Here is a 24,751-nt window from a genome sequence, read left to right as displayed (position 1 = left end):
TCCAATTAAATTATATTTTTTTGTGAACTCAGCTACATTTATACTCAACTCAAGATTTAATGATATTTATAATGCTGTTGAGCTGAGCACTATTGCTTTACTGATGCACAAGAGGCTTATGATTTTTTTCTGGACTGATTGAGGCCGAGGGCCATACGTGAGGATATGTTGAGTGATGTGAGGAGGCTTTCAGGACTCGAGTGTTATATGAGGAGGCTTTTAGGCCTCGTGTGTGATGTGTGAAGGCTTTCAGGCCTATTGATATCGCGCTTGGGCTGTAGGAACCCCTCCGGAGTCTGTACACACCCCCAGTGAGCGCAGGGTACCCAGGTGAGTTGGGAGTGGGCCCGAGAGGCCATTGCTTGTGTGTGGTGAGTTTGTAGTGAGCCCGAGGGGCTGATGTTGTGTGCGGGTGAGTTGGGAGTGAGCCCGAGGGGCTGATACTATACTGAGATTTACATATTGAGCCCGAGGGGCAAGCTTTTGATTTATCCTTACTGTGGAAATTATTTGTCTTTACTGTTTTAAAAGAAGAATTATCTGATACTCACTATTTTACTGTATAACTGATTTTAGTGCTTGGGATAGCGCTATATTGTGCCGTTATGAGATTTCATGTTTTCAGTCGTTATTTATTTTTATTACTCACTGGGTCGGAGTACTCACATTACTCCCTGCACCATGTGTGCAGATACATGCAGAGTTGAGTTCGCTCCTGACCGCTGATTCTTTCCAGACCAGGCGGTGACTAGGAGTAACGAGGTAGTTGTTGACGTCCGCAACTCTGTTTTCTCCCTTATCTTTGTTATTTATGATAATTCCAGACTTTGTAAAATATTAGTAAACTCTGTAGTAGCTCATGACTTGTGACACCCCGATTTCGGGCTGAGTTGGGAGGGTTTTCCTTGTTCTATCACGTTTATTTCGCATTTAAGATTATATTACCCATGATTTAGACTTATTCCTGCTAAGTAATTATAAAGAGATGTACTGTTTTGTTGATTGGGTGGCCTTGCCCTCACGAGAGGCGCCATCACGACCGGGTTAGGATTTTGGGTCGTGACATTTGACCACAACTCCAGTATTGGTTTTGCCATCAACTTCAGGTTCATATACCGTGTATTGTGATGTTTCAAGCGTTGGGATTGGTTGTGTATTAATGCAGGAGGGTAGAGGTATTGCGTATGCTTCTCGTCAGTTGAAGCCCCATGAGAAGAACTATCCCACTCATGATTTGGAGTTGGCCGCTATAGTTCATGCATTGAAGATTTGGAGGCATTACTTGTATGGTGTATCTTGTGAGGTATTCACTGATCATTGCAGTATTTAGCATTTGTTCAAGTAAAAGGATCTTAATTTGAGGCAGTGGAGATGGTTAGAGTTGCTTAAAGATTATGATATCACCATATTGTATCATCTGGTTAAGGCCAATGTAGTGGCCGATGCTTTGAGCCGAAAGGCAGTGAGTATGGGGAGTTTGGCAAATATTTTAGTTGGGGAGAGACCCCTTGTAGTTGATGTTCAGGCCTTGGCCAATCAGTTTGTGAGGTTGGATATTTCAAAGCCCAGTCGGGTGTTGGCGTGTGTGGTTTCTCGATGTTCCTTATATGATCGCATCGAAGAGTGCTAGTATGATGACCCGCATTTGCTTATCCTCAAGGACAGAGTTCAGCATGATGATGTCAGAGATGTGACCATCGGTGATGATGGGGTGTTGAGGATGCAGTGCCGGATTTGTGTGCCCAATGTGGATGGACTTAGAGAGTTGATTTTGGAAGAGGCCCATAGCTCGCGGTATCCCATTCATCCGGGTGCCGCGAAGATGTACCAGGATTTGAGGCAACACTATTGGTGGAGAAGAATGAAGAAAGACATTGTGGGATTTGTAGCTCGGTGTCTCAATTGTCAGCAGGTGAAATATGAGCATCAGAGACCAGGTGGCTTGTTTCAACAGATGGTCATTCCCGAGTGGAAGTGGGAGAGGATCACTATGGACTTTGTTATTGGACTTCCACGGACTTTAAAGAAGTTCAACGCTATTTGGGTGATTGTGGATCGGCTGACCAAGTCCGCGCACTTCATTCCTGTGTGTGCTACTTATTCTTCAGAGCGGTTAGCAGAGTTATACATTCGGGAGATTGTTCGGCTACATGGTGTCCCAATTTCTATCATTTCAGATCGGGGTACTCAGTTTACTTCCCAGTTTTGGAAGTCTATTCAGCGAGAGTTAGGTACTCATGTGGAGTTGAGCACAGTTTTTCATCCTCAGACGGACGGACAGTCCGAGCGTACAATTCAGATATTGGAGGACATGTTGCGTGCTTGTGTTATTGATTTCGGAGGTTCATGGGATAAGTTTCTACCGCTTGCAAAATTTGCTTATAACAATATCTACAAGTAGAGTATTTAGATGGCTCCATATGAGGCTTTGTATGGGAGAAGAGGATGCCTTAGAGAAGGTGAAGGTGATTGAGGAGATTCGTACAGCCCAGTCGCGAGAGAAGAGTTATGGACCGGAAGGTTCGAGATGTGTCCTACATGGTTGGTGAGAAGGTCTTGCTGAAGGTTTCGCCTATGAAGGGTTTTATGAGGTTTGGGAAGAAAGGAAAGTTGAGTCCACGATTCATTGGGCCTTTTGAGGTGCTTCAGAGGATTGGGGAGGTGGCTTATGAGCTTGCTTTGCCACCCAACTTGTCGAGTGTGCATCCGGTATTTCATGTTTCTATGCTCCGAAAGTATATTGGGGATCCGTCTCATATTTTGGACTTCAGCACGGTTCAGTTGGATGATGATTTGACCTTTGATGTGGAGCCAGTAGCTATTTTGGGTCGTCAGGTTCGGAAGTTGAAGTCAAGGGATATAGCTTTAGTGAAAGTGCAGTGGACAGGTCGGCCCATGAAGGAGGCTACCTAGGAGACCGAGCGGGAGATGCAGAGCAGATATCCTCAACTATTTGAGGCTTCAGGTATGTTTCTTGACTCGTTCGAGGACGAACGTTTGTTTAAGTTGGGAAGGATGTGACGACCCGGCCAGGTGTCTCATGAGTTACCGCTGCATTTCCCCCATTTCTACTTCTTTATGCTTCATTATCCGTGTTTTATGTGATCGAGTTGGTTAGTTTGCGTTCGGAGTGGATTTGGTAAGAAATGAGCACTTAGTCTCTTTTAAGAAGGTTTAAGTTGGAAAAGTCAACCGGATGTTGACTTATGTGTAGAGGGCTCGGATGTGAGTTTCGATGGTTCGGTTAGCTTCGGGAGGTGATTTATGACTTAGGAGTGTGATCGGAATTGGTTTTGGAGGTCCGATGTAGAATTAGACTTGAATTGGCGAAGTTTGTATTTTGGCGATTCCTAGTTGATAGGTGAGATATTGATCCGGGGGTCGGAATGGAATTCCGAGAGTTGCTGCAGCTTATGTCATTTGGGATGTGTGTGCAAAATTTCAGGTCATTCGGACGTGGTTTGGTTGGATTTTTGATCAAAAACGAGTTTCGGAAGATTTTAGAAAACTTAGGCTTGAATTCGATGAGTTTTTAGTAATTTGATGTTGTTTGAGCTGTTTTGATGATTGGAACAAGTTTGAATGAGGTATTGGGTCATGTTTGTGCTTTTGGTTGAGGTCCCAGGGGCCTTGGGGTGATTTCGGATGGTTAACGGGAAGATTTTGGACTTAAGAGGTTTTAGAAAAATTTGTTGCTTCTAGTGTTTTCGCACCAGCGGCTTGGGAACCGCAGGTGCGGTGTCGCACGTGTGAAGGTAGGGGCCGCAGATGCGAGAGTGGGCTTGGTGAGCAGTTTCCGCAGGAGCGGTCTAGGTGGCCGCATCTGCGAAGCCGCAGATGCGGAATTTTCCATCGCAGATGCAGTTTTGGCTAGTAAGTGAGTGACCGCAGAACCGGTTGATTGGGTCGCATATGCGGTACCGCCGAAGCGGGTTTTGGACCGCAGATGCGGAAAAGCCTGGGCAGAAGGTATATATTTCATCTTTCGTGATTTTTGAAGGGTTTCATCATTTTTAACTTCGGATTGAGGGCTTTTGGGCGATTTTGAAGGGAGATTTCAAGAGAACTTCGATAAGGTAAGGATTTTGAACCTAAAACACGCTTCTACGATAATATTTCATGGACTGGGACTGAAATTTAAGGAATTAATGGATTAAAAATGGAGGTTTAGGGCTTGAGTTTAAGAGGGCTTAAATTAATGATTTGAGGGGTCAATTGAACTCCGATTCTTGTGCTTTTGATATGTATGAACTCGTGGGGTGATAAGGGATCTAATGATGTGAAAATTTCTGAGTTTCGAGAAGTGGGCCCGGGGCTCGGGTTTTGCAAATTTCGGGATTTTTTGATATTTTTCCATTATTTTCGCTTGGGCTTCGTTTCCTTAGCATATTGTGACGTATTCATTCTGGTTTTGGATAGATTCGACGCGCGTGGAACCTGATTCGAGGGGCAGAGGTGTCGCGAGCTAGAGTTGTAGCCGGTTCGAGGTGAGTAGTGATTGTAAATGATGTTTTGAGGGTTTAAACCCCCGGATTTGCACATCGTAGTGTTATATTGAGGTGAGACACGCGCTGTATGATAAGCGTGGGGTCTTTTACTACTGGGGATTGTGACTTGGTCCATCCCGAATGATGATTTTACCGTGTATGTGACTGAAACTTACTTGTTATCCTCATGATTTGGGCTGATTGCCATATTTGGGCTTCGTACAAATTATTTGAACCCTTCAGGGATTTTTATCACTATTTCCTCACTGCTTGACTTATTACTTGAACTCAGTCCTGTTGATATATACTGTTTTACAAACTCAGCCACTTTTACTCACATTTGAAACTTAAATGATATTTCTAAATGATGTTTTGGGCTGAGAACTACTGTTTTACTAATGCCCGAGGGGCTTGTGATGATTTTCGGACTGATTGAGGCCGAGGGCCATATGTGAGGATATACAGAGTGACATGAGGCCGAGGGCCTGAGATACTTTTATACGTCACGAGGTGGCTTGTGTGATGTGAGGCCGAGTGCCGAGTGATGTGAGGCCGAGTGCCGAGAGATAATGCCACGAGGTGGCTTGATACAACGCTTGGGCCGTAACGGGCCCCTCCGGAGTCTGCACACCCACAGTGAGCGCGGGTACCCATCATGATACTGAGACTAAGCCCGAGGGGTTGATACTGTACTGAGAGTGAGCCCAAGGGGTTGATACTGTACTGAGAGAAAGCCTGAAGGGCTGATACTGTTTTGAGTGATTGATATTGTGCCGAGAGGCGGATTTCTACTTGTTATTTACTTGCCAAATTACCTGTTTACTTGTTAAAAGGGATTAAACTTGATTTCTTCACTAATTTATTTCTTTAAGTGATTTTACTGCTTTGGTATAGATTGCTTTGTGTGTTCACGTTTTTTCTTTGCTTTCAGCTATTATTTATAATTATTACTCACTGAGTTGGAGTACTCACTTTACTCTCTGCACTCCTGTGTGCAGATTCAAGCACAACAGGTCTCGCTCCTGAGTGCTGATCCCTCCAGTCCAGGCGGTGTTTCGGAGAGTACGTGGTAGTTGTTGGCGTCCGCAGCCCTCGTGCCTCCCTTATCTATTTATTTCCATGTTTTTGAACTATTGTATCGGACCTCGTATCTAGTAAACTTGTATCAGGATTCGTTAGTTGCTCATGACCTGTGACACCCCGGTTTCGGCTGTGTCGGGTTGGTTTCTACTGTTGTTATCGTCGTTTCCGCAAATTATAGTTATTATATCATGTTTTAGAACTATTTATGGTATTCAACTGCTTAAAAGAAGTGTTCTATTTTGGTCTGACTGGCCTTGTCATCACGAGAGGCGCCATCATGACCGGTTCAGGGTTAGGGTCGTGACACCCTCTCCTCCATTCTTATTTGATAATAGCCTGATTTAAGATCCAGTTTTGAAAAGTATTTTGATCCCCCTAACTCATCTAGCAATTCTTCTATCACTGAAATAGGGAATTTATCTTTTACTGTGCAGTCTATTAACGTTCTATAATCAATGAAAAGCCTTCATGTACCATCTTTCTTTTTAACCATAACAATAGGAGAAGAGAATGGGATTACACTAGGTCTGATGAGACCGGATTCCAGCATTTCTTTAATCATTTTTTCAATCTCATCCTTCTAGCTTGCAGGGTATCTGTATGGCCTCACATTGATGGGTGAGACTCCCTTCGTCAGAATGATCCTGTGGTCATGAGCTTGATGGGGTGGCAGTGTTGTTGGATTCTCAAAAAGGGGTGCATATTGTTGAAGCATCTTCTGCAAATCCTCTAAATTCTGCACTTACTGAGAGTTTGATGTTATTCTTGTTTCCTGCACTGAGTTTGCTTCTTGTGAGGGTTGAATGAACACCATTAACATCATATGAATTTGACTAGGCTTGTTGAGTACTTTCTGCATTCGAACATCAGCTACTACCTTGAAAGCCCCAGGTTGGCTACCTTTTAGTGACACCTTTCTTCCTCCAATTTGGAACTCCATTTTCAACTGTTTGAAATTCCACCTTATATCTCCTAATGTAATGAGCCATTGAATGCTGAGTACTAAATCAGCTCCTCCCAATGGAATAACCAACATATCAGCTTTGAAATCTACTCCTTGCATCTTCCAAGTAACTCCTACAGTCATCACAGAACTGTGAACTTTACTGCCATCTTCTACAGACACAACAAAAGAGGGAATGGTTTTCAATCTACAACCTAACTTCTTGGCCACTACAAGGTCCATGAAATTATGGGTGGACCTTGAATCAATTAAAATATGAACCATTTTTCCCTTAACAGCTCCCTTTACTCTCATTGTTCTGTAGTTACTAGTTCCATTAAGGGCATGAACAGAAAATTGAGGATTCAAGGCTGATTCCTCAGAGTTTTCACTTTCTTCTAACTCATCTTCCCAAAGAGAATCCTCGAGCTCCTCCTCCAGTTCTAGGATAAACAGTTGCTTCTTTCGACTACATTTATGTTCTGCTGTGTACTTTTCATCACAGTAGTAACAAAGGCCATTTGCCCTCTTCTCATCCATCTCCTTAGCTAATAACCTTCTTGACCCTTGAAATGCTGGCTTACTAGCAATCTTGTTGAATTTGCTAGGACCTGAGGTTCTGTTGCCTTCACGACTTTAACTGAAATTGGACCCTCTAGAACTTGATCCCCACATGCTACTAGGTGTGGTTAGTAAGGACCTTGAATTCCTTACTAAGGCTTGTGTGTGACCATGCTGCAATTTTAAGGACTGTTCTGCCAACCTTGCTTGACTATAGGCTTTCATTAGTGTTCTTGGCCCTTGCATCCTTACTTGGACCTCAATCTCGTGTTTAAATTGGCTAAGAAGATGCTGATGGAATACTCTTCTGTTAGTTCCACTTGATTCAGTAATTCATCAAATTTGTCAAGAAATTCTTGAACACTCCCATTCTGTTTGAAAGCCACCAATTCCGCCATGGGATCTGCATGTTCCACATCTCCAAACCTCAAATATACTGCCCTAACATAGTCTTCCCAATTTGGGAATCTTCCCATCCTAGGCTTCATGTACATCTTGTGCCATTGAAGGGCCTTGCCTTCCATATTAATAGAAGCAGTTTGGACCATATTTTCCTCCGAAATGTGCTCATAATCAAAGAATTGCTCTACTTTATACAACCAGTCATTAATGTCTTCCCCATTAAATCTGGGAAAATCAAACCTCTGATAATGATCCTCCTGATTAAGGTTTCAACCTCGAACTTGCTTTTCCCCAATTTTAGCAGCTTCTAGAGCTGCTTGGGCCGCCGGAACTCCATTGTTGGTCGCCAACACCAGTATCATCTGTTTAATTTCTCCCAGTGCATCACCTTGAATACGAACTTGTTTGTGTAATTCCTTCATTTTATGCCTCACTTCTCCATTTCTTATGTTAGTTTCCGGTATGACTTCCGGCCGAGAACCGCCTTGCTCTGATACCAATGTCACGTGCTCAATGAAGAACACAGTTAATGTAATCCTAAAGGGTTGGGATGATGAACAACCCTTGAGCAGATTTGCACAATTGAACTAGAAAACAAGAATTGAAGAAGAAGAAGAAGAAGAAGAAGAAGAAGAAGAAGAAGAAGAAGAAGAAGAAGAAGATTGTGATCTTATTGACAGAATACTCAATTTCTCTTGGATGATTACAATTGATCTCCTCCCTTGTATTTAACTACCCCTTCTCTACGTTTACTAACTAAATTCACAGTTGACTTCTAACCACCTCAACTAATATAACTGACTACTAACTACCTATATAGTAAAAAAACTATTATGCCCTTAGGCTCCTACCCTTCTAGTTATAGTTCATAACATAAAGTGCCAATAGAAAGCACAAAAATGAATTAATTGACTATTGGGAGCAGCTCAAACAAAGAAGAGTCTAGTCCGATCTGAATTCAGGCACCACATCAAGTGGAAGAACAGTTCGATGAGGTGGCTCCACAACGTGACAGAATACTCAGAGATTATGCAAGGCCGGATCATTTTGAAGGAGAATCAAGTGTGAGGAGACCACCAATTGCAGCAAACAACTTTGAAATTCGCACAGGCTTGATTCAAACCATTCAACAGTCATGTCAGTTTACTGGTGATGCGAGTGAAGATCCTCACACTCATCTAATTGATTTTCTTGAATTAGTTGAAACTTGCAGGTATAATGGAGTCACAACAGATGCTATCAGGTTATGACTTTTTCCTTTTTCATTAAAAGATGAAGCAAAAATATGGTTGCGAAGTCTGCTAATAGGTTCAATCACTCCATGGGACCAAATGACTTAGAAATTTCTTAATAAATATTTTTCATCTGCAAAAACATTTAAAATGAAGCAAGAAATCAATAATTTTATGCAAACAGATTCTGAATCTGAATACCAAGCATGGGAACGATTAAAAGTAATATTAAGAAAATGCCCACACCATGGTATCCAAGATCGTGACATCTTATATATTTTTTATCATGGTTTTAAACCCTCAGCTAGAAATGTTATTGATGCAGCATCAGGAGGATCCATAATGAGCAAAACCATTGTAGAAGCTATGCAATTGCTTAACGAAATTTCAAAAAATGCTGCTCAATGGCCCTTTGACAGAATAATTGTTAAAAAAGCAGCAGGAGTCAATCAAGTGGAAGCTTGGAATTCATTAGCGCAACAAATTGCAACTCTGACACAAAAAGTTGAGGCCTTTCAGGTAAATACTCAATCATCATCTCAACTTGAGAATTGTGATGTTTGTGGATGTAATCATCTCAATCATGAGTGTCAAACTTCAACACAAAATAAGGAACAGGTAAATGTGATTGGTTATAGAAACAATTACTCATTCGATAGTCCCATGACACAAAAACATCCACGATTTCAATGGAGCAATCCTAATGGTGTTGAAAATCCTCAAAGATTTTTTAATCAAAGCAGCAGGTACAAGGACCACCTAGTTTTCAAAATCAAAATAGAGGGCAACAAAATTTTCAACAAAATCAGCAGCAACCCCATAGAGCTCATCAACAAAGCCTTGAAGACCTGATGTACAAATTCATTAAGGCTACTGACGAGAAGGTTAAAAGTCAATATTCAGCTATCAAGAATTTGGAAATTCAGGTAAGCCAATTAGTAACCCTCATGTCTGGGCAAATAAAAGGTTCTTTACCAAGTAACACCGAGAAAAATCCAAAGGAACACCTCAAAACCATCTCTCTGCGATCAGGTAAAACTCTTGATGATCCATATGCAAATAGACAAGGAAAGCCACAAGAAGTGGAACACATAAATGAAGGTGAGAATAAAAGAGACACTGAACTTCTAAAAGAACAAAAAGTTAAAGGAAAAAAGGTACAAGAAAATGAAGTGATGATAAATCCTTACTCTGTACCCCTTCCATTTCCCCAAAAGCTAAAAAGAAAAAAGCTTGACAAACAGTTCTCAAAGTTTCTAGAAATTTTAAAACAGCTTTACATTAACACACCTTTTACATATGCTTTGAAGCAAATGCCGGCATATGCTAAATTTCTTAAAGAAATTTTGTCAAGTAAAAGAAAACTGGAAGAAGTTTCAGTAGTTAAGTTTACAAAAAAATGTAGTGATATACTTCAAAATAAGCTTCCACAGAAACTTGGTGATCCAAGCAGTTTTACAATTCCTTGTACTTTGGGAGGTGCTCACTTTGAAAAGGCATTATGTGATTCAGGTGCTTCAATAAATCTAATGCTTTTTTAATTTTCAGGAAATTAGAACTTGGTGAAATGAAGGACACTGGTGTGTCTCTACAGTTGGCTGATCAAAGTACTAAAAACCGAAAGGAATACTTGAAAAAGTCATTATTAGAGTTGATAAATTTATATTTCCAGTAGATTTTATAGTACTTGAAATGGAAGAAAATACTGAGGTACCATTGATTTTAGGCAGACTATTTCTAGCAACAGGAAGAGCAATAATTGATGTCCATCAAGGACAATTAATTTTGCGAGTTGATGAGGAAAGAGTGATTTTTGATATGCAGAAAATAATGAAATATCCTGAGGATGAGTCATCATCATCTTGTTTTCAAATTGATTTGTAGAATCACCTTGCAAATGAATATAAAGATGATCAACTGATTACTGATTCATTGGAAAGATGTTTGGCATAGTCAGGTACCATAAGTGATGATGACATCACAATCAGAAAATAAGCTGAAATACTGGAAAAAGATTCTGAAAATGAGAAAGTCTCACTAGAAGAAGTTCAACCAAAAATTGAACTCAAAACTCTTCCTTCTCATTTAAAATACGTTTTTCTTGAACCTAAATTATTTTCAGTAATTATTTCATCTTCTTTGACTGCAAAACAAGAAATAAAACTAATGAAGGTGTTAAGAGAACACAAAAGAGCCTTAGGATGGACTATAGCTAACATCAATGGAATCAGTCTAGCTATTTACACGTATAGGATTCTTATGAAGGATAATTACAAGCCAATAGTCCAACCCCAGAGGAGACTAAACCCAGCAATGCAGGAAGTCGTCAAAAAAGAAGTGGTGAAACTTCTAGCAGCATGTATCATTTATCCAATATCTGACAGTCCTTAGGTACGTTCTGTATAGGTAGTACCAAAGAAAGGAGGTATGACAGTAATAAAAAATGAAAATAATGAAAATAATGAACTCATACCTACTAGAACAGTCACAGGATGGAGAGTCTGTATTAATTACAGACGACTTAATGATGCCACAAGGAAAGATCATTTTCCTTTACCTTTTATTGACCAAATGCTTGAAAGAGTTGCAGGCCATGGTTTTTACTACTTTCTTGACGGATATTCAGGATATAATCATATACCAATTGCTTCAGAAGATCAGGAAAAACCCACATTCACATGCGTATGTATGCTTATAGAAGAATGCCATTTGAACTATGTTCGCTCCTGCTACATTTCAGCGCTGCATGTCGGCAATTTTCTCAGACCATGACTGAAAAGTTTCTTGAAATTTTTATGGATGATTTAACACTTTTTGGTATGACATTTGAATATTGTCTCTATCATTTAACTTTGGTGCTTAAAAGAATGAAGAAACAAATTTGGTTCTTAATTGGGAAAAATGTCACTTCATGGTAACGGAGGGAATTGTTTTAGGACATAAAATTTCTGCTAAAGGAATTGAAGTTGATAAGGCTAAAATTAATCTTATAGCAGGATTACCCCCTCCTACCACTGTTAAAGGTATTAGAAGCTTCTTAGGGCATGCAGGTTTTTATAGAAGGTTTATAATAGATTTTTCAAAAATTTCAAAACCCTTGACTAACCTACTGATGAAAGATGTGAAGTTTGAATTTTCAAATAATTGCAGGAAAGCATTTGGGATTCTCAAGGAACATTTGACTAATGCTCCAATTGTTGTTTCTCCTGATTGGAGCGAACCATTTGAAATAATGTGTGATGTAAGTGATATAGCAGTTGGAGTGATATTGGGACAAAAGAGAGACAAGATTTTCAGGCCTATTTACTACGCCAGTAGAACCATCAATGTCACGACCCAAAATCCACTAAGGGATATGATGGTGCCAGACACCGCTGTCAGGCAAGCCAACCATAAATACTTAATTAAATTCTCGTTTAAATAATTGTAAAAACTATGATCTTCCTTCAATTCGGCTAGTAAAAGATAATATTTACAAAATAAATAAAAGAATGTTTAGAAGTTAATACAGAATACCCCTTAAACATCCCAGAACCCGATGTCAGAAGTGCATGAGCAATTTTTAGGAAATAATATAATACAACAACTGTCCGGAATACAAATTGAACAGAAAAAGAAATACAGTACAATATTCTGAAGGAGACTCTGCTGGCTGCGGGTCATCTCAAGAGGTGCAACCCACCTAAGTCTCCGTATCAACCATGCCCCTATGCCCAACTAGGCCACTAGACATACATGTGCATGTGCAACAAAAATGCACAGCAAGTGTAGTATGAGTACAAAAACAACGTGTACCCAGTAAGTATCCTGTCTAATCTCGAAGAAGTAGAGACGAGAGATCGACTTCGATACTTACTAGTGGTCCAATAATAATATATTAATAATTCGAATAATCATAGATTTATTAAAAACGGCAGTAAACTCAATAAGTCAAAAAAACAAGTAAACATTCCTTTTTATATTTAGAAGTCTCCAAATTCATAATCCATTATTTATCAATTTATCTCAGACCAGGGAGGCAATATCAATTTGTAAATCTCAAGCAAGAATTACAAGCATGCGCAAATCATGCCGAGGTCGTACGGCCCGATCCAACAAATATTTAAATTGTGCACTACGAGGTGGTCGAATAGCGCGAACCACAGATACATCTATTACCCTGCTCGCGAATCATACGTGCGACGCGGTCAAATATAAATAGTAGAGTTACCCCGCTCGCAAATCATACATGCGATGAAGGTACTCATAGATACACAGTCAAACAGTCAATTAAGAATTTATCAAGAAACATTTATCCAAGGAAAAGTCAATTCTCTTTTAACGATTTAAGAAAATGAGGTTTAACCCTTTTTAGAAATTCTTTTACTAATTCGATATGATTTAGGCAATTTCAGTTGTCAATGAGATTACAAATATTTCAGGTATAGCATGCTTTTGGGTCCTAGACTACCCGGACTTAAACATAATAGTAGCTACGCACGGACTCTCGTCACCTCGTGCGTACGTAGCCCCCACAAATAGGAGCACGTAACCAATTATTTCACATATGGGGACAATTCCCTCTTACAAGGTTAGAAAGGAGACTTACCTCGCTCAGAAGTCCAATAACCGGCTTCCAAGCCCCTTCCAACAACTCAAACCAATGCCCCAACGCTCCAACTAGCCAAATAATGGGCAAACTAATGAAAATATACCCTAATACTCATAAAAATTCAATTTATATAAAATTCCAACTCCGCTTGAAAAGTTGATAAAATTACCCTCGGGCCCACGTGACCGGATTCCAAAATTTTTCGAAGATAAAGTTTACCCACAACCTCACGAACTCAAATGTATAATTGGCTCTCAATTTCATGTCCAAAATCATGGTCAAAATCCAAGAATACAAATTTCCTAGGTTTTCTTCAAAATCCCAAAATTTCTACTAATTTACATGATTTTCCATGTTAAGATCTAGATATAATCCAAGTAATTAACTTGCAATAGGTGAAAATCACTTACCTTGATATGGATGATGAAAATGGAGCTCCAAAATCGCTCCTAGGTCGTCTCCCATGGAGGAAATAAGATGAAATAAGACAAGCCCATTTCTTTACACTTATACACTGCCCAGACAACTCTTCTTCGCGTTCGCGAGGCCCCCATCGTGTCCGCGAAGAAGAAAATTCCCAAATCCATTTTCCAAACTCTTCTCAGACATCCTCTAGTATAATAGATATAACTTTTTGTACAAAACTCCAAATAACAAATGATTTAATGTTTTGAAAATTAGACACCAATATACAACTTTAATATTTTGGTCATCTCCCAATTCCTTATAGATTTTGAGATATAAGCTGTCAAATTCAGCCCTGTGCAACACAAATTTCTTCTTCATTTTCCCGGACAGCCTATAGTGTATCAGCAATAACTTTTGGTACACAAATCCAAATGCTAAATGGTTTACTTTTCTGAAAACTAGACACAAAGGGCTACAACTTTTATTTTTGTATCATTGCCAAATTTCACATAGATTATGAGATATGAGCATCTGAATTCAGACCTGTGCAACAGAGATTTCCTTCTTCGCGAACGCGAGGATCTCTTCGCGAACGCGAAGAACAGAGTCCCTGAAGCCAAATCCTTCTTCGCGAACACGAGAGGATCCTCGTGAACGCGAATAACAACACCAGACACCAGCAACAGCTATTGCAAAACAGCCCGAAACAATCTGAAACCACCCCAAAACACACCCGAGGCCCCCGAGGCCCCGTCCAATCACACACAAACCAGTCCCATAACATAACATGGACCTGCTCGAGGCCTCAAATCACATCAAACAACATTGAAATTAGGAATCGCACCCCAATTCAAGCTTAATAAAATTTAGAACTTCAAACTTCTACATTCGATGTCAAAACCTATCAAATCACGTCCAATTGATCTCAAATTTTGCACACAAGTCACATTCGACATTACGGACCTACTCCAACTTCCGGAATTAGATTCCGACCCCGATATCAAAAGGTCCACTTCCGGTCAAACTCCTCTAAAATCTTCAAATTTCTGTCTTTAGCCAAATTATTCCAAAATGACCCTAGGACCTCCGAATTCACTTCCAGTCGCGCTCCCAACACAAGAATTACCATACGGAGCTATTCCCAGACTCGAAATCTCAAACAGACATTGATAACACTGAAATGCACTTCAACCCAAACTTATGAAATTCTTTCAAAAATGCTAACTTCCACAATAGGTGCCGAAACGTTCCCGGTTCTTCTAAAACCTGATCTGGACATACGCCCAAGTCCAAAATCATCATACAAACCTGCTGGAACCTTTGAATCCCGATTCCGAGGTTGTTTACTCAAAAATCCAATCTTATTCAATTCTTTCAACTTAGAGCTTCAGAAATGAGGATTTTCTTTCCAAATCAACTCCGAACTTCCCGAAATTCAATTCTGACCATGCGTACAAGTCATAATACCTGAGGTGAAGTTGCTCATGGCCTCAAACTACTGAACGACGTGCTGGAGCTTGAAATGACCGGTCGGGTCGTTACATTCTCTCCCACTTAAACATATGTTCGTCCTCGAACGTGCTGAGAACTACACTGGAGTAGTCTGAAATCGTTGTTTAACACCTCGTGCACCTACCCGTGCTACCACAACTCAGTTAAGCACATTAGCTCGATCAATTCTGAAGATATTCCCTTTTATTCACGCAAATAAGCTTAGAGCCCAATTCCAACATCTGGAATTCTCTGCTAGGCCTGCATCCAATATATGAACACTGTATCAATCACTACACGAGGTACCAGAACATGACTGCATGCCTTTGCTGAATTCTCGTCATGTAACACCTTATTTATAGGACCACAATAACATTCTCTAATTATAATAACCAACATTCCCCGAATTTGATGCTCGCAACGCACCTCATGATATACATAGGTCTTGCTCTAACTCTTACAATACCACCACGACGGAAGTGACGTGTAGAAATTCAGAACCAACTGTCGAATCAACAAATCATTGGATCTATACTCGTGACAAGAACCGTCACCTCATTCTAAACCAAGTAATGGTCTTTTCTCCTTAATATACTTCATATAATCAGATTGCACTGATCCTAAATCTAATGATCTCATCACACCCAGTACGAACTGCTCAGGCAATAAGCCACCCCGGACATGATCAAAAGTCTCATATGATGCCACAATGTGCCAATAGGCTATGAACTCGAACGTGACAAAAGGAAAACGAACTCTATAAGGGACTACTCAACTCACGCACTAATATGGACTTTCCTTAGAAAATAGGAAACAAGGCACACAAAAATAGCATATAGAAAATTGTACTCAACATCACACTGTTGTGGCGTGCAACCCGATCCAAATAACATACCCATGGCGGTGTGTCACCCGATCCACACATAGAATTCACATAAGGAGATATACATCGAGCTAAATTGCTCATTACAACAAAATACCGAATATCGGTCACAAGCACGCTAAGTGCATAATGTCATCCCTAGGGAGACATATAGCACCATACGCTACAAAACTCAAGCACAACCGATATGCGACATACGATCTGAATCTCAAGAGCCATCCTGCTCGTATAACATCGTCTCTACGTAGAACCTCAACACATAAGAAATTTACCAAGTCGTTTCACAACTCACATGGCACAAAGTAATATTACATGAAATAGCCGATGATGAAATAACATTCAACGGCTGAATATTCCTCCATAAGGAGCGTTATGCCGAAATGAACACATCCGGCCTGAGATAGAGCCTATATTCATACTTAAATCCATCCACATACCTCCAGCCGATTCTGATCGTATCGAACTAGGCCCATAATCTTTTCTGGGTCCATAATAACCCCTTTTTCCCATAACACACAAGAACAATCATCATAACCGGAGCAGTCCTCCATAGTCCACAACCCAATAAACCGAGTGCCCTCCAGGCTTAAATTCTCAAATTAATGATATCACCACAATCTTCATACTTGGTTAAATTCTTCAATCAATCAAGTGACTACATGCTCCACTTATACAATCTTCTCGTGGGCCACGCTCCCACGACCTTCCGTAACAGATAACAAGTCTGCACACCCATACCACCGGCCGCACTAATACTGAAAAGCGATCAAGAATCCATAACCAGGATGCAAAGCCTCTTTCACAAAACACCAATCTCAGGTGACGCTGAAGACAATGCCAACTTACTCTAATCATTCAAATCCTTTTCATGCTCATCCGAGCTCGTAACATCCTTGTCAACACCGAACCGCAACCTTGATCCTCACTTTCAAATTCCATATCACTCATTGCACTCAACATGCCAATATGCGATAGCACAAGATCTTCATCTTAACTCCTGGACCACTAATATTGTAAACACTTCATCACCTGGAAACGTTTTACTTAACTCCTTCCAGGAGGACCATAGCAACACGCGAGTTAATTCTCATAATCGTAGAACATTCAATTCTTCAAGTAGTGGCCTAAACCACCACAAACCTTTCGGGGTCCACCTACACATAATAGGCCATAATACTTGAATACTTCCGAACAATATCAATTACGGCGGTCGTCGAGCCTCGCATGCATCGCCATCGCTATGCCAATAACCAGTTTCCAAGCCCCTTCCAACAACTCAAACCGATGCCCCAACGCTCCACAACTAGCCAAATAACAAGAAAACCAATGAAAATACACCCTATTACTCATAATAATTCAATTTATATAAAATACCAACTCTGCTCGAAAAGTTGACAAAATCGTCCTCGGGCCCACGTGACCGGATTTCGAAATTTTTTGAAAGTAAATTTACCCACAACCTCATGAACTCAAATGTATAATTGGCTCTCAATTTCATGTCCAAAATCATGGTCAAAATCCAAGAATACAAATTTCCTAGGTTTTCTTCAAAATCCCAAAATTTCTACTAATTTACATGATTTTCCATGTTAAAATCTAGATATAATCCAAGTAATTAACTTGCAATAGGTGAGAATCACTTACCTTGACATGGATGATGAAAATAGAGCTCCAAAATCGCTCCTACGTTGACTCCCATGGAGGAAATGAGATGAAATAAACAAACCCATTTCTTTACACTTATACACTGCCCAGACAACTCTTCTTCGTGTTCACGAGACCCCCATCGCATTCGCAAAGAAGAAAATTCCCAAAACCATTTTTCAAACTCTTCTCAGACAGCCTCTAGTATAATGGCCATAACCTTTTGTACAAAACTTCAAATAACTAATAATTTAATGTTTTAAAAACTAGACACCAAGATCTACAACTTTCATGTTTTGGTCGTATCCCAATTCCTTATAGATTTTGAGATATAAGCTACCAAATTCAGCCATGTGCAACACAAATTTCTTCTTCATCTTCCCGGATAGCTGTAGTGTATCAGCCATAACTTTTGGTACATAAATCCAAATACTAAATGGTTTACTTTTCCGAAAATTAGACACAAAGGGATACAACTTTTATTGGATCATCTCCAAATTTCTTATAGATTGCGAGATATGAGCCTCCGAAGTCAGACCTGTGCAACAGAGATTTCCTTCTTCGCGAACGCGAGGATCTCTTCGCGAACGCGAGGATCTCTTCGCGAACGCGAAGAACAGAGTCCCTGAAGCCAAATCCTTCTTCGCGAACGCGAATAACAACACCAGACACCAGCAACAGCTATTGCAAAACTGCCCGAAACAATCTGAAACCACCCTAAAATACACCCGAGGCCCCGTCCAATCAGACAAACCAGTCCATAACATAACATGGACCTGCTTAAGGCCTCAAATCACATCAAACAACATCGAAATCATGGATCTCACCCCAATTCAAGCTTAATGAACTTTAGAACTTCAAACTTCTACATTCGATGTCAAAACCTATCAAATCACGTCCAATTGATCTCAAATTTTGCACACAAGTCACATTCGACATTACGGACCTACTCCAACTTGCGGAATTGGATTCCGACCCCGATATCAAAAAGTCCACTTCCGGTCAAACTTCTCTAAAACCTTCAAATTTCTATCTTTAGCCAAATGATTCTAAAATGACCCTAGGACCTCCGAATTCACTTCCGATCACACTCCCAACACCAGAATCACCATACAGAGCTATTCCCAGACTCGGAATCCCAAACAGACATTGATAACACTGAAATGCACTTCAACCCAAACTTATGAAATTCTTACAAAAATGCTAACTTCCACAATAGGTATTGAAATGTTCCCGGGTCTTCCAAAATCTGATTCGGACATACGCCCAAGTTCGAAATCATTATACGAACCTGCTAGAACCTTCGAATCTCGATTCCGAGGTCGTTTCCTAAAAAATCCAATCTTAGTCAATTCTTTCAACTTAGAGCTTCCGAAATGAGGATTTTCTTTCCAAATCAACTCCGAACTTCCCAAAATTCAATTCTGACCATGCGTACAAGTCATAATGCCTGAAGTGAAGCTGCTCATGGCCTCAAACTGCTGAACGATGCGCTAGAGCTTGAAACAACCGGTCGGGTCGTTGCACTCAATGAAGCTCAAAAGAATTATGCCACAACTGAGAAGGAGCTACTTGCAGTAGTATTTGCATTTGACAAATTTCGTTCCTATTTGATAGGAATGAAGGTTATAGTATTTACTGATCATGCTGCTTTAAAATACCTCTTAGCAAAGAAATATGCTAGATCTAGATTGCTAAGATGGATACTTCTTTTGCAAGAATTTGATCTTGAAATAAAAGATAGAAAAGGTTCAGAAAATCAGGTGGCTGACCACCTATCACGTTTGGAAAATCCTCCAACTGAAACAACAGATATCAAGGAGGAATTTCCTGATGAGCATGTTTATACAATCGCTACAGTTACAAATCAGACACCTTGGTTTGCTGACATTGCCAACTACTTAGTTGGAGGATGGATCCCAAAAGATTTATCTTACGAACAAAGAAAAAAGCTCAAAAAAGAAAAAAGATACTATTTTTGGGAAGATCCTTACTTGTTTAAATTTTGTGTAGATGGTATGATCAGGAGATGTGTAGCAGAAATAGAGATGAACAATATCCTAAGCCACTGTCATGATGGAGCTGTAGGAGGACACTATGGAGGAAGACGAACAGCTGCAAAAGTGCTTGAAGCTGTTTTTTTGGCCCACAGAGATGCAAGAAATTATGTCGCCACTTGTGACAAATGCCAGAGAAGCGGTAACATTTCAAAAAGGAATGATATGTCTCTTAACTCTATAATTATGTGTGAAATATTTGATGTCTGGGGCATTGATTTTATGGGTCTTTTTCCTCCTTCAAACTGTTGTGAATATATTTTAGTTGCTGTTGACTATGTCTCAAAATGAGTAGAAGCAATGGCCACTAGAAAAAATGATGCTCATGTTGTTTGTGCTTTTATCAAGAAAAATATTTTTTCTTGATTTGGAACTCCACGAGTTATCATAAGCGATCGGGGAATTTATTTTGTAAATAAACAATTTGCTAGTTTGTTGTCAAGATATGGAGTAACTCATAAAATAGGAACTCCATATCATGCTCAACAAGCGGACATGTTGAAGTATCCAATAGTGAATTAAAAAGAATTTTAGAAAAAACTCTTTGGTTCTTCTCGAAAAGATAGGTCTTTAAAGTTAGATGATGCTTTATGGGCATACATAACTGCTTTCAAAACTCCCATAGGCATATCTCCTTATAGACTAATTTTTTGAAAAACTTGCCATTTACTCGTGGAACTTGAACATAAAGCATATTGGTCTATAAAGTTGTTAAATCTAAATTTGCCAGATGCAGGTAAAAATCGTCTGTTGCAGCTTGATGAATTGGAGGAGTTCAGACTTGAAGCATATGAAAATGCTAAAATGTACAAAGAAAAAACAAAAAAATAGAATGATAACTTCATTCTCCATAAGGAGTTTACAATTGGAGACCAAGTTCTTCTGTACAATAGCCGGTTGAGATTATTCCCGGGAAAATTCAAGTCACGTTGGTCAGGACCGTACATTGTAACAGAAGTTACCTCCTATGGTGCCATTGAAATACAACATACAGATGGGGGAGACAAATTCAAAGTAAACGGTCATCGTTTGAAGTCTTATATCAGCAGATTCTTCAACAAACAGGCTTCAACAATTGTTTTTGCCTAATTTTTAAAATAAGTCGAGCTGGCGACGTTAAACTCAGAACTACTTTCTTTCCCTCTCTTTAATTGTTTAAGTAATTAGTAGTAACATATAATATTTCCTTTTTAGTAAGTTTATTTAATAAATTTAGTTTTTTTTCTTCTTATATATATAAAAAAAAAGAATAAAAAAATAATAATTGCATGTTTGTATTAACATATGTGTGTGTGTGTATTTAGTATGTATTGATATATTTTGCCATGATAAAGAAGCAATCCCATAATTTTGACAATGAAAGTTTTCTCCTATCATGAAAAAGAATATTTTCTTTGCCATAATCTTGTCTTTGTTATATGAGAAAAACCTTGAGAAGCCAAGGAAAAGGAAATGAGTACAGAATAAAAAAAAATCAGGGAAGCACCTTTATCTTCATTTTTTTTAAATTTGTTTATCATGAGGACATGATATTATTTAAGCTTGGGGCAGAGGAATATTTTTGTTATATATGTGTTTCTTTAAAGTTTTTTTTCTTTTTCCTCTATTAAAAGCAAAAGGTAAAAAAAAAACTCGATAAAAATTGAGTTGCCTTATTCCTAAGGCGACTTATTTCATGGACTTCCATGAATTTCTTTTTCGGTTCTTTGACATGGTCGTAATATTTTGAATCGAACATTTTTTAGGACTTTTAGTTGTTTAATTTGTTTTGGTAAATAAGTTGGCTAAACTTGATTTGACTTAAAAAGCATGAGACTTAAAAAAAATGAAATTGATTAAGTACCAATCACTGGTTTTATGATTACATTTTTAAGCTCATACTTACTTATTGATGATTGAAATCATAATTTTTGTGGCTCCAAGTGTATTGTGCGGTTAGCTTATATTGTCTAGTTCTCCTGCTTATTTGGAAATCTAGAACTTGCCTTGAATGTGGTTTGAAGCGAAATTCTAGGTAGATCTTTGAGTTGAGAAATGAAAGTAGGCCTTCTTTATTGAGCCACAACCTAAATTAACCTACATTGATGATATTTATCCCTAGTTAGCCCAGTTGAGCCTAAATAATTATTTTTTTGTAGTCAAGCTTTAACTCTTATTTAGTTTGTTGTTAAGACTTGTTATTTGTTCACCTAATTCCCTTTGGGCACTTTAAGAGTTGATCTAAATGTAAAAATCTAGGGGTGAGGTGTAATTGTGGAAAGAACTGATGCAAGAACAAGTATTTGAGCTTGTTGATCTCTTGAGATGTTTTTATAAAAGGAAAAAAAATAGTTGCTTTTGAAATTCAAAAAAAAATGAAAGTTGTGAATGGGTTAAGAAAAAGAAGAAGAACAAGAGGGATGTCGATTGCTTAAAGAAATATGGAAGACAATCGTGCTTGAGCGATAAAGTAAAGTATAGAGCCTATAGGGAATTTGAGTCACCATTATCCATATGTATCCTTCTGATCCCTCCCTTGTATTTAACTACCCTGTTCTCTACGTTTACTAACTGAATTCATAGCTGACTTCTAACCACCCCAGCTAATATAACCGACTACTAACTACCTATATAGTAAAAAGACTATTATGCCCTTAGGCTCCTACCGTTCTAGTTATAGTTCATAACATAAAGTGTGTGATAGAAGACAGAAAAATGAATTGATTGACTATTGGGAGCAGCTCAAACAAAGAAGAGTCTGGTCCGGTCTGAATTCAGGCACGGCCCGCCAGTCTGCTATTGAGATGAGGTTGACGAATTTATTTCTAGTTTTCCTTTTCCTTGATGGCTTGCAACATAGTAGCAACATGTAATGGTTATCTTTTCCTCTATAAATGATTTCGTCTAATCCATGTAATGCATCAGAGTACGTTTAGTTCTAGAAGTGGAAGAGAATCTGAAAAGAGGAATATCGTGTGTTATCACATGTTTTTGTATCGGTTGATAAGAGAAAAATAGCATGCATAAGTTGAGCTGGAATCTAAATTTTAGTACTAATATTTTTCTCTTTTTTTGTAGGAAACAATTAAACTAATAAGAAAAAAGGAACAATGAGAAGAAAAAGTTCACTTTCCAAATTTGCAAAGAAGAATTATAATGCTGAAATCAAAAGTAAAGTGGTGTATGCAACTTTACAAATGATGAAAGTAGTTGTGCACATGAAAAAGTCCAAGCAAATGGTCCACCTGCCGATTTGGAGGATTACATTTTAGCAAACTTTACAACTACAAGCACTTGCAAGTTGCCAATTTGGGAAAATATATGTGAGAAATCAATGTACATCATATATTTTTCCATCTATAAATAGTGCTACATTGAGCTTCTGTAGAGGACACAAAATTGAGAGAGCTTTTTCTTTTCCTTGCTTCTTTCATTACTTTCTTTTCTTCTTTTAGCTATTACAGTGTCTTCATTTCTAGTTCCGAATAAATTACTCTAGCACCTGTTTTTAATTAAATAGAGGGAATTATTCTCTTGAATATTTCTTTCTATTTTCTTATTTAATTGGCAAGAATATTTTCTTTGTCAGTACTAACTCCATTATGGAGTAACTTTTCTTGTGTTGGTAGAGTGATGGATCTTAATATTTCTATATAATAGTAGATATTATCCCTCAATTTCACATGTTTAAGCTGAAGTTTTTCATTTAAATTTTATCTGCTTTATAGTTAGGTGTTATTTAATTTGTTAACATCTATCTATTTCGCACTAAACATTAACTTCTTACTAATTCTGTAATCGAAAGAGGCGGAAGAGTAATATAGTTAATGTTGGTATTGATAAATGTTAACTTTTATTTAGTGACATCTAACTCTTATATGTTAAAATTGATTCTACACTTATTTGTAATCGAAAGAGGCGAATATTGTAGTAATCAATTATAACAAGTAGGGTAACTGAAAGGGACTTACTAAAAGAGCAAGTTTTAGTTTAAGCATATATTTCTGGCTCTTTAATACTATTTTGACGATTAATTTGTATAACCTAGAAGAATTGCAATTAATTGTTCAACTTAAGTAATAATATATAAATATAATCGCGAGAGACATTTATATATTTGTGAGAAATAAAAATTGAAGGATAATTTTATCTATTATATAATAGAAATATTAAGTGAAGTTATGATCCCAACACCTTTTTATTATATTTGTGAAAAATAAAATATTTTCTATTGCTCTATTCAAGCATTTTTAGTTAGTTAATTCACAATTCAACTCTTCCTGATTTTCTCAAATAGTAATTAAAACAAGAAACGTCTGTAGAATAGATAAACCAATCTCTGTGGGTTCGACATCTTTCTATACTGTAATTTAATACAGTACGAGTTTAAATTTTATACATGTCAGACTCTCGTCATCGGTGAAGTTCACGAGTTGAAGATAAGCAGACTTGAACCGCTCACATCCATGATGTTAATTAAACCATAAGTCTCCGACTGATTCTAACATACAGGCCAACAATAGACAATGACTACGTTTCCTTCTTCAAGTTTATTTAGCTTTCATCTGATTTTATTCATTTTTTTCAGGATTTTCTTTATCTGGTATTATCTTCGAATCAGATAAGAAAGTATCATTGCCCACATATACTTTCTTCTTCTTCTTCACTCAAATGGAAGAAATGAGAAGAGAATACTCTTATGACATTGTACTTGAGCATATATAGGCTTATGATCAGTCTCAATACCACGTTAGTCCCCCCATGTGCTCTCTTATACCAACTTGTGTTATATGCCACGAAGGGACCCCGAGAACACCAAAATATGTGGATTGTGGCTTCCTCACAACAAATGAAAGATTTTTCTTTTTTCTTCTTTTATCTTGGGTGGGAAGAAGGGGATGTGTACACAGATCCAAATGAAGCATACATATAATGTGTTCAACTTATCCTAATGTTTTCCACACGAAATAGAAATATGCGAACTAACTGC

The 24,751-nt window shown here is 38.5% G+C and overlaps 1 protein-coding gene and 1 non-coding gene across 2 annotated transcripts; one reads left to right on the top strand and one right to left on the bottom strand.

The window, feature by feature from the left end:
- Nucleotides 1-8,855: 8,855 nt before the first annotated feature.
- Nucleotides 8,856-8,962, bottom strand: LOC142179754 (small nucleolar RNA R71). Its single transcript, XR_012708292.1, has one exon. It is a non-coding gene; the product is annotated as a small nucleolar RNA R71 (small nucleolar RNA).
- On the top strand, nt 8,859-11,099 carry LOC142178435 (uncharacterized). The gene is made up of 3 exons (XM_075247883.1): nt 8,859-9,326; nt 9,455-10,220; nt 10,831-11,099. The coding sequence occupies exons 1-3, from the start codon at nt 8,859-8,861 to the stop codon at nt 11,097-11,099; spliced, it is 1,503 nt and encodes a 500-aa protein (XP_075103984.1).
- Nucleotides 11,100-24,751: the final 13,652 nt, after the last annotated feature.

Source organism: Nicotiana tabacum, chromosome 3, assembly GCF_000715075.1.
Source record: "Nicotiana tabacum cultivar K326 chromosome 3, ASM71507v2, whole genome shotgun sequence".
Taxonomy (NCBI): Eukaryota; Viridiplantae; Streptophyta; class Magnoliopsida; order Solanales; family Solanaceae; genus Nicotiana; species Nicotiana tabacum.
Note: the sequence above shows the minus strand (reverse complement) of the source record. Positions and strands in the feature narration are given on the sequence as shown.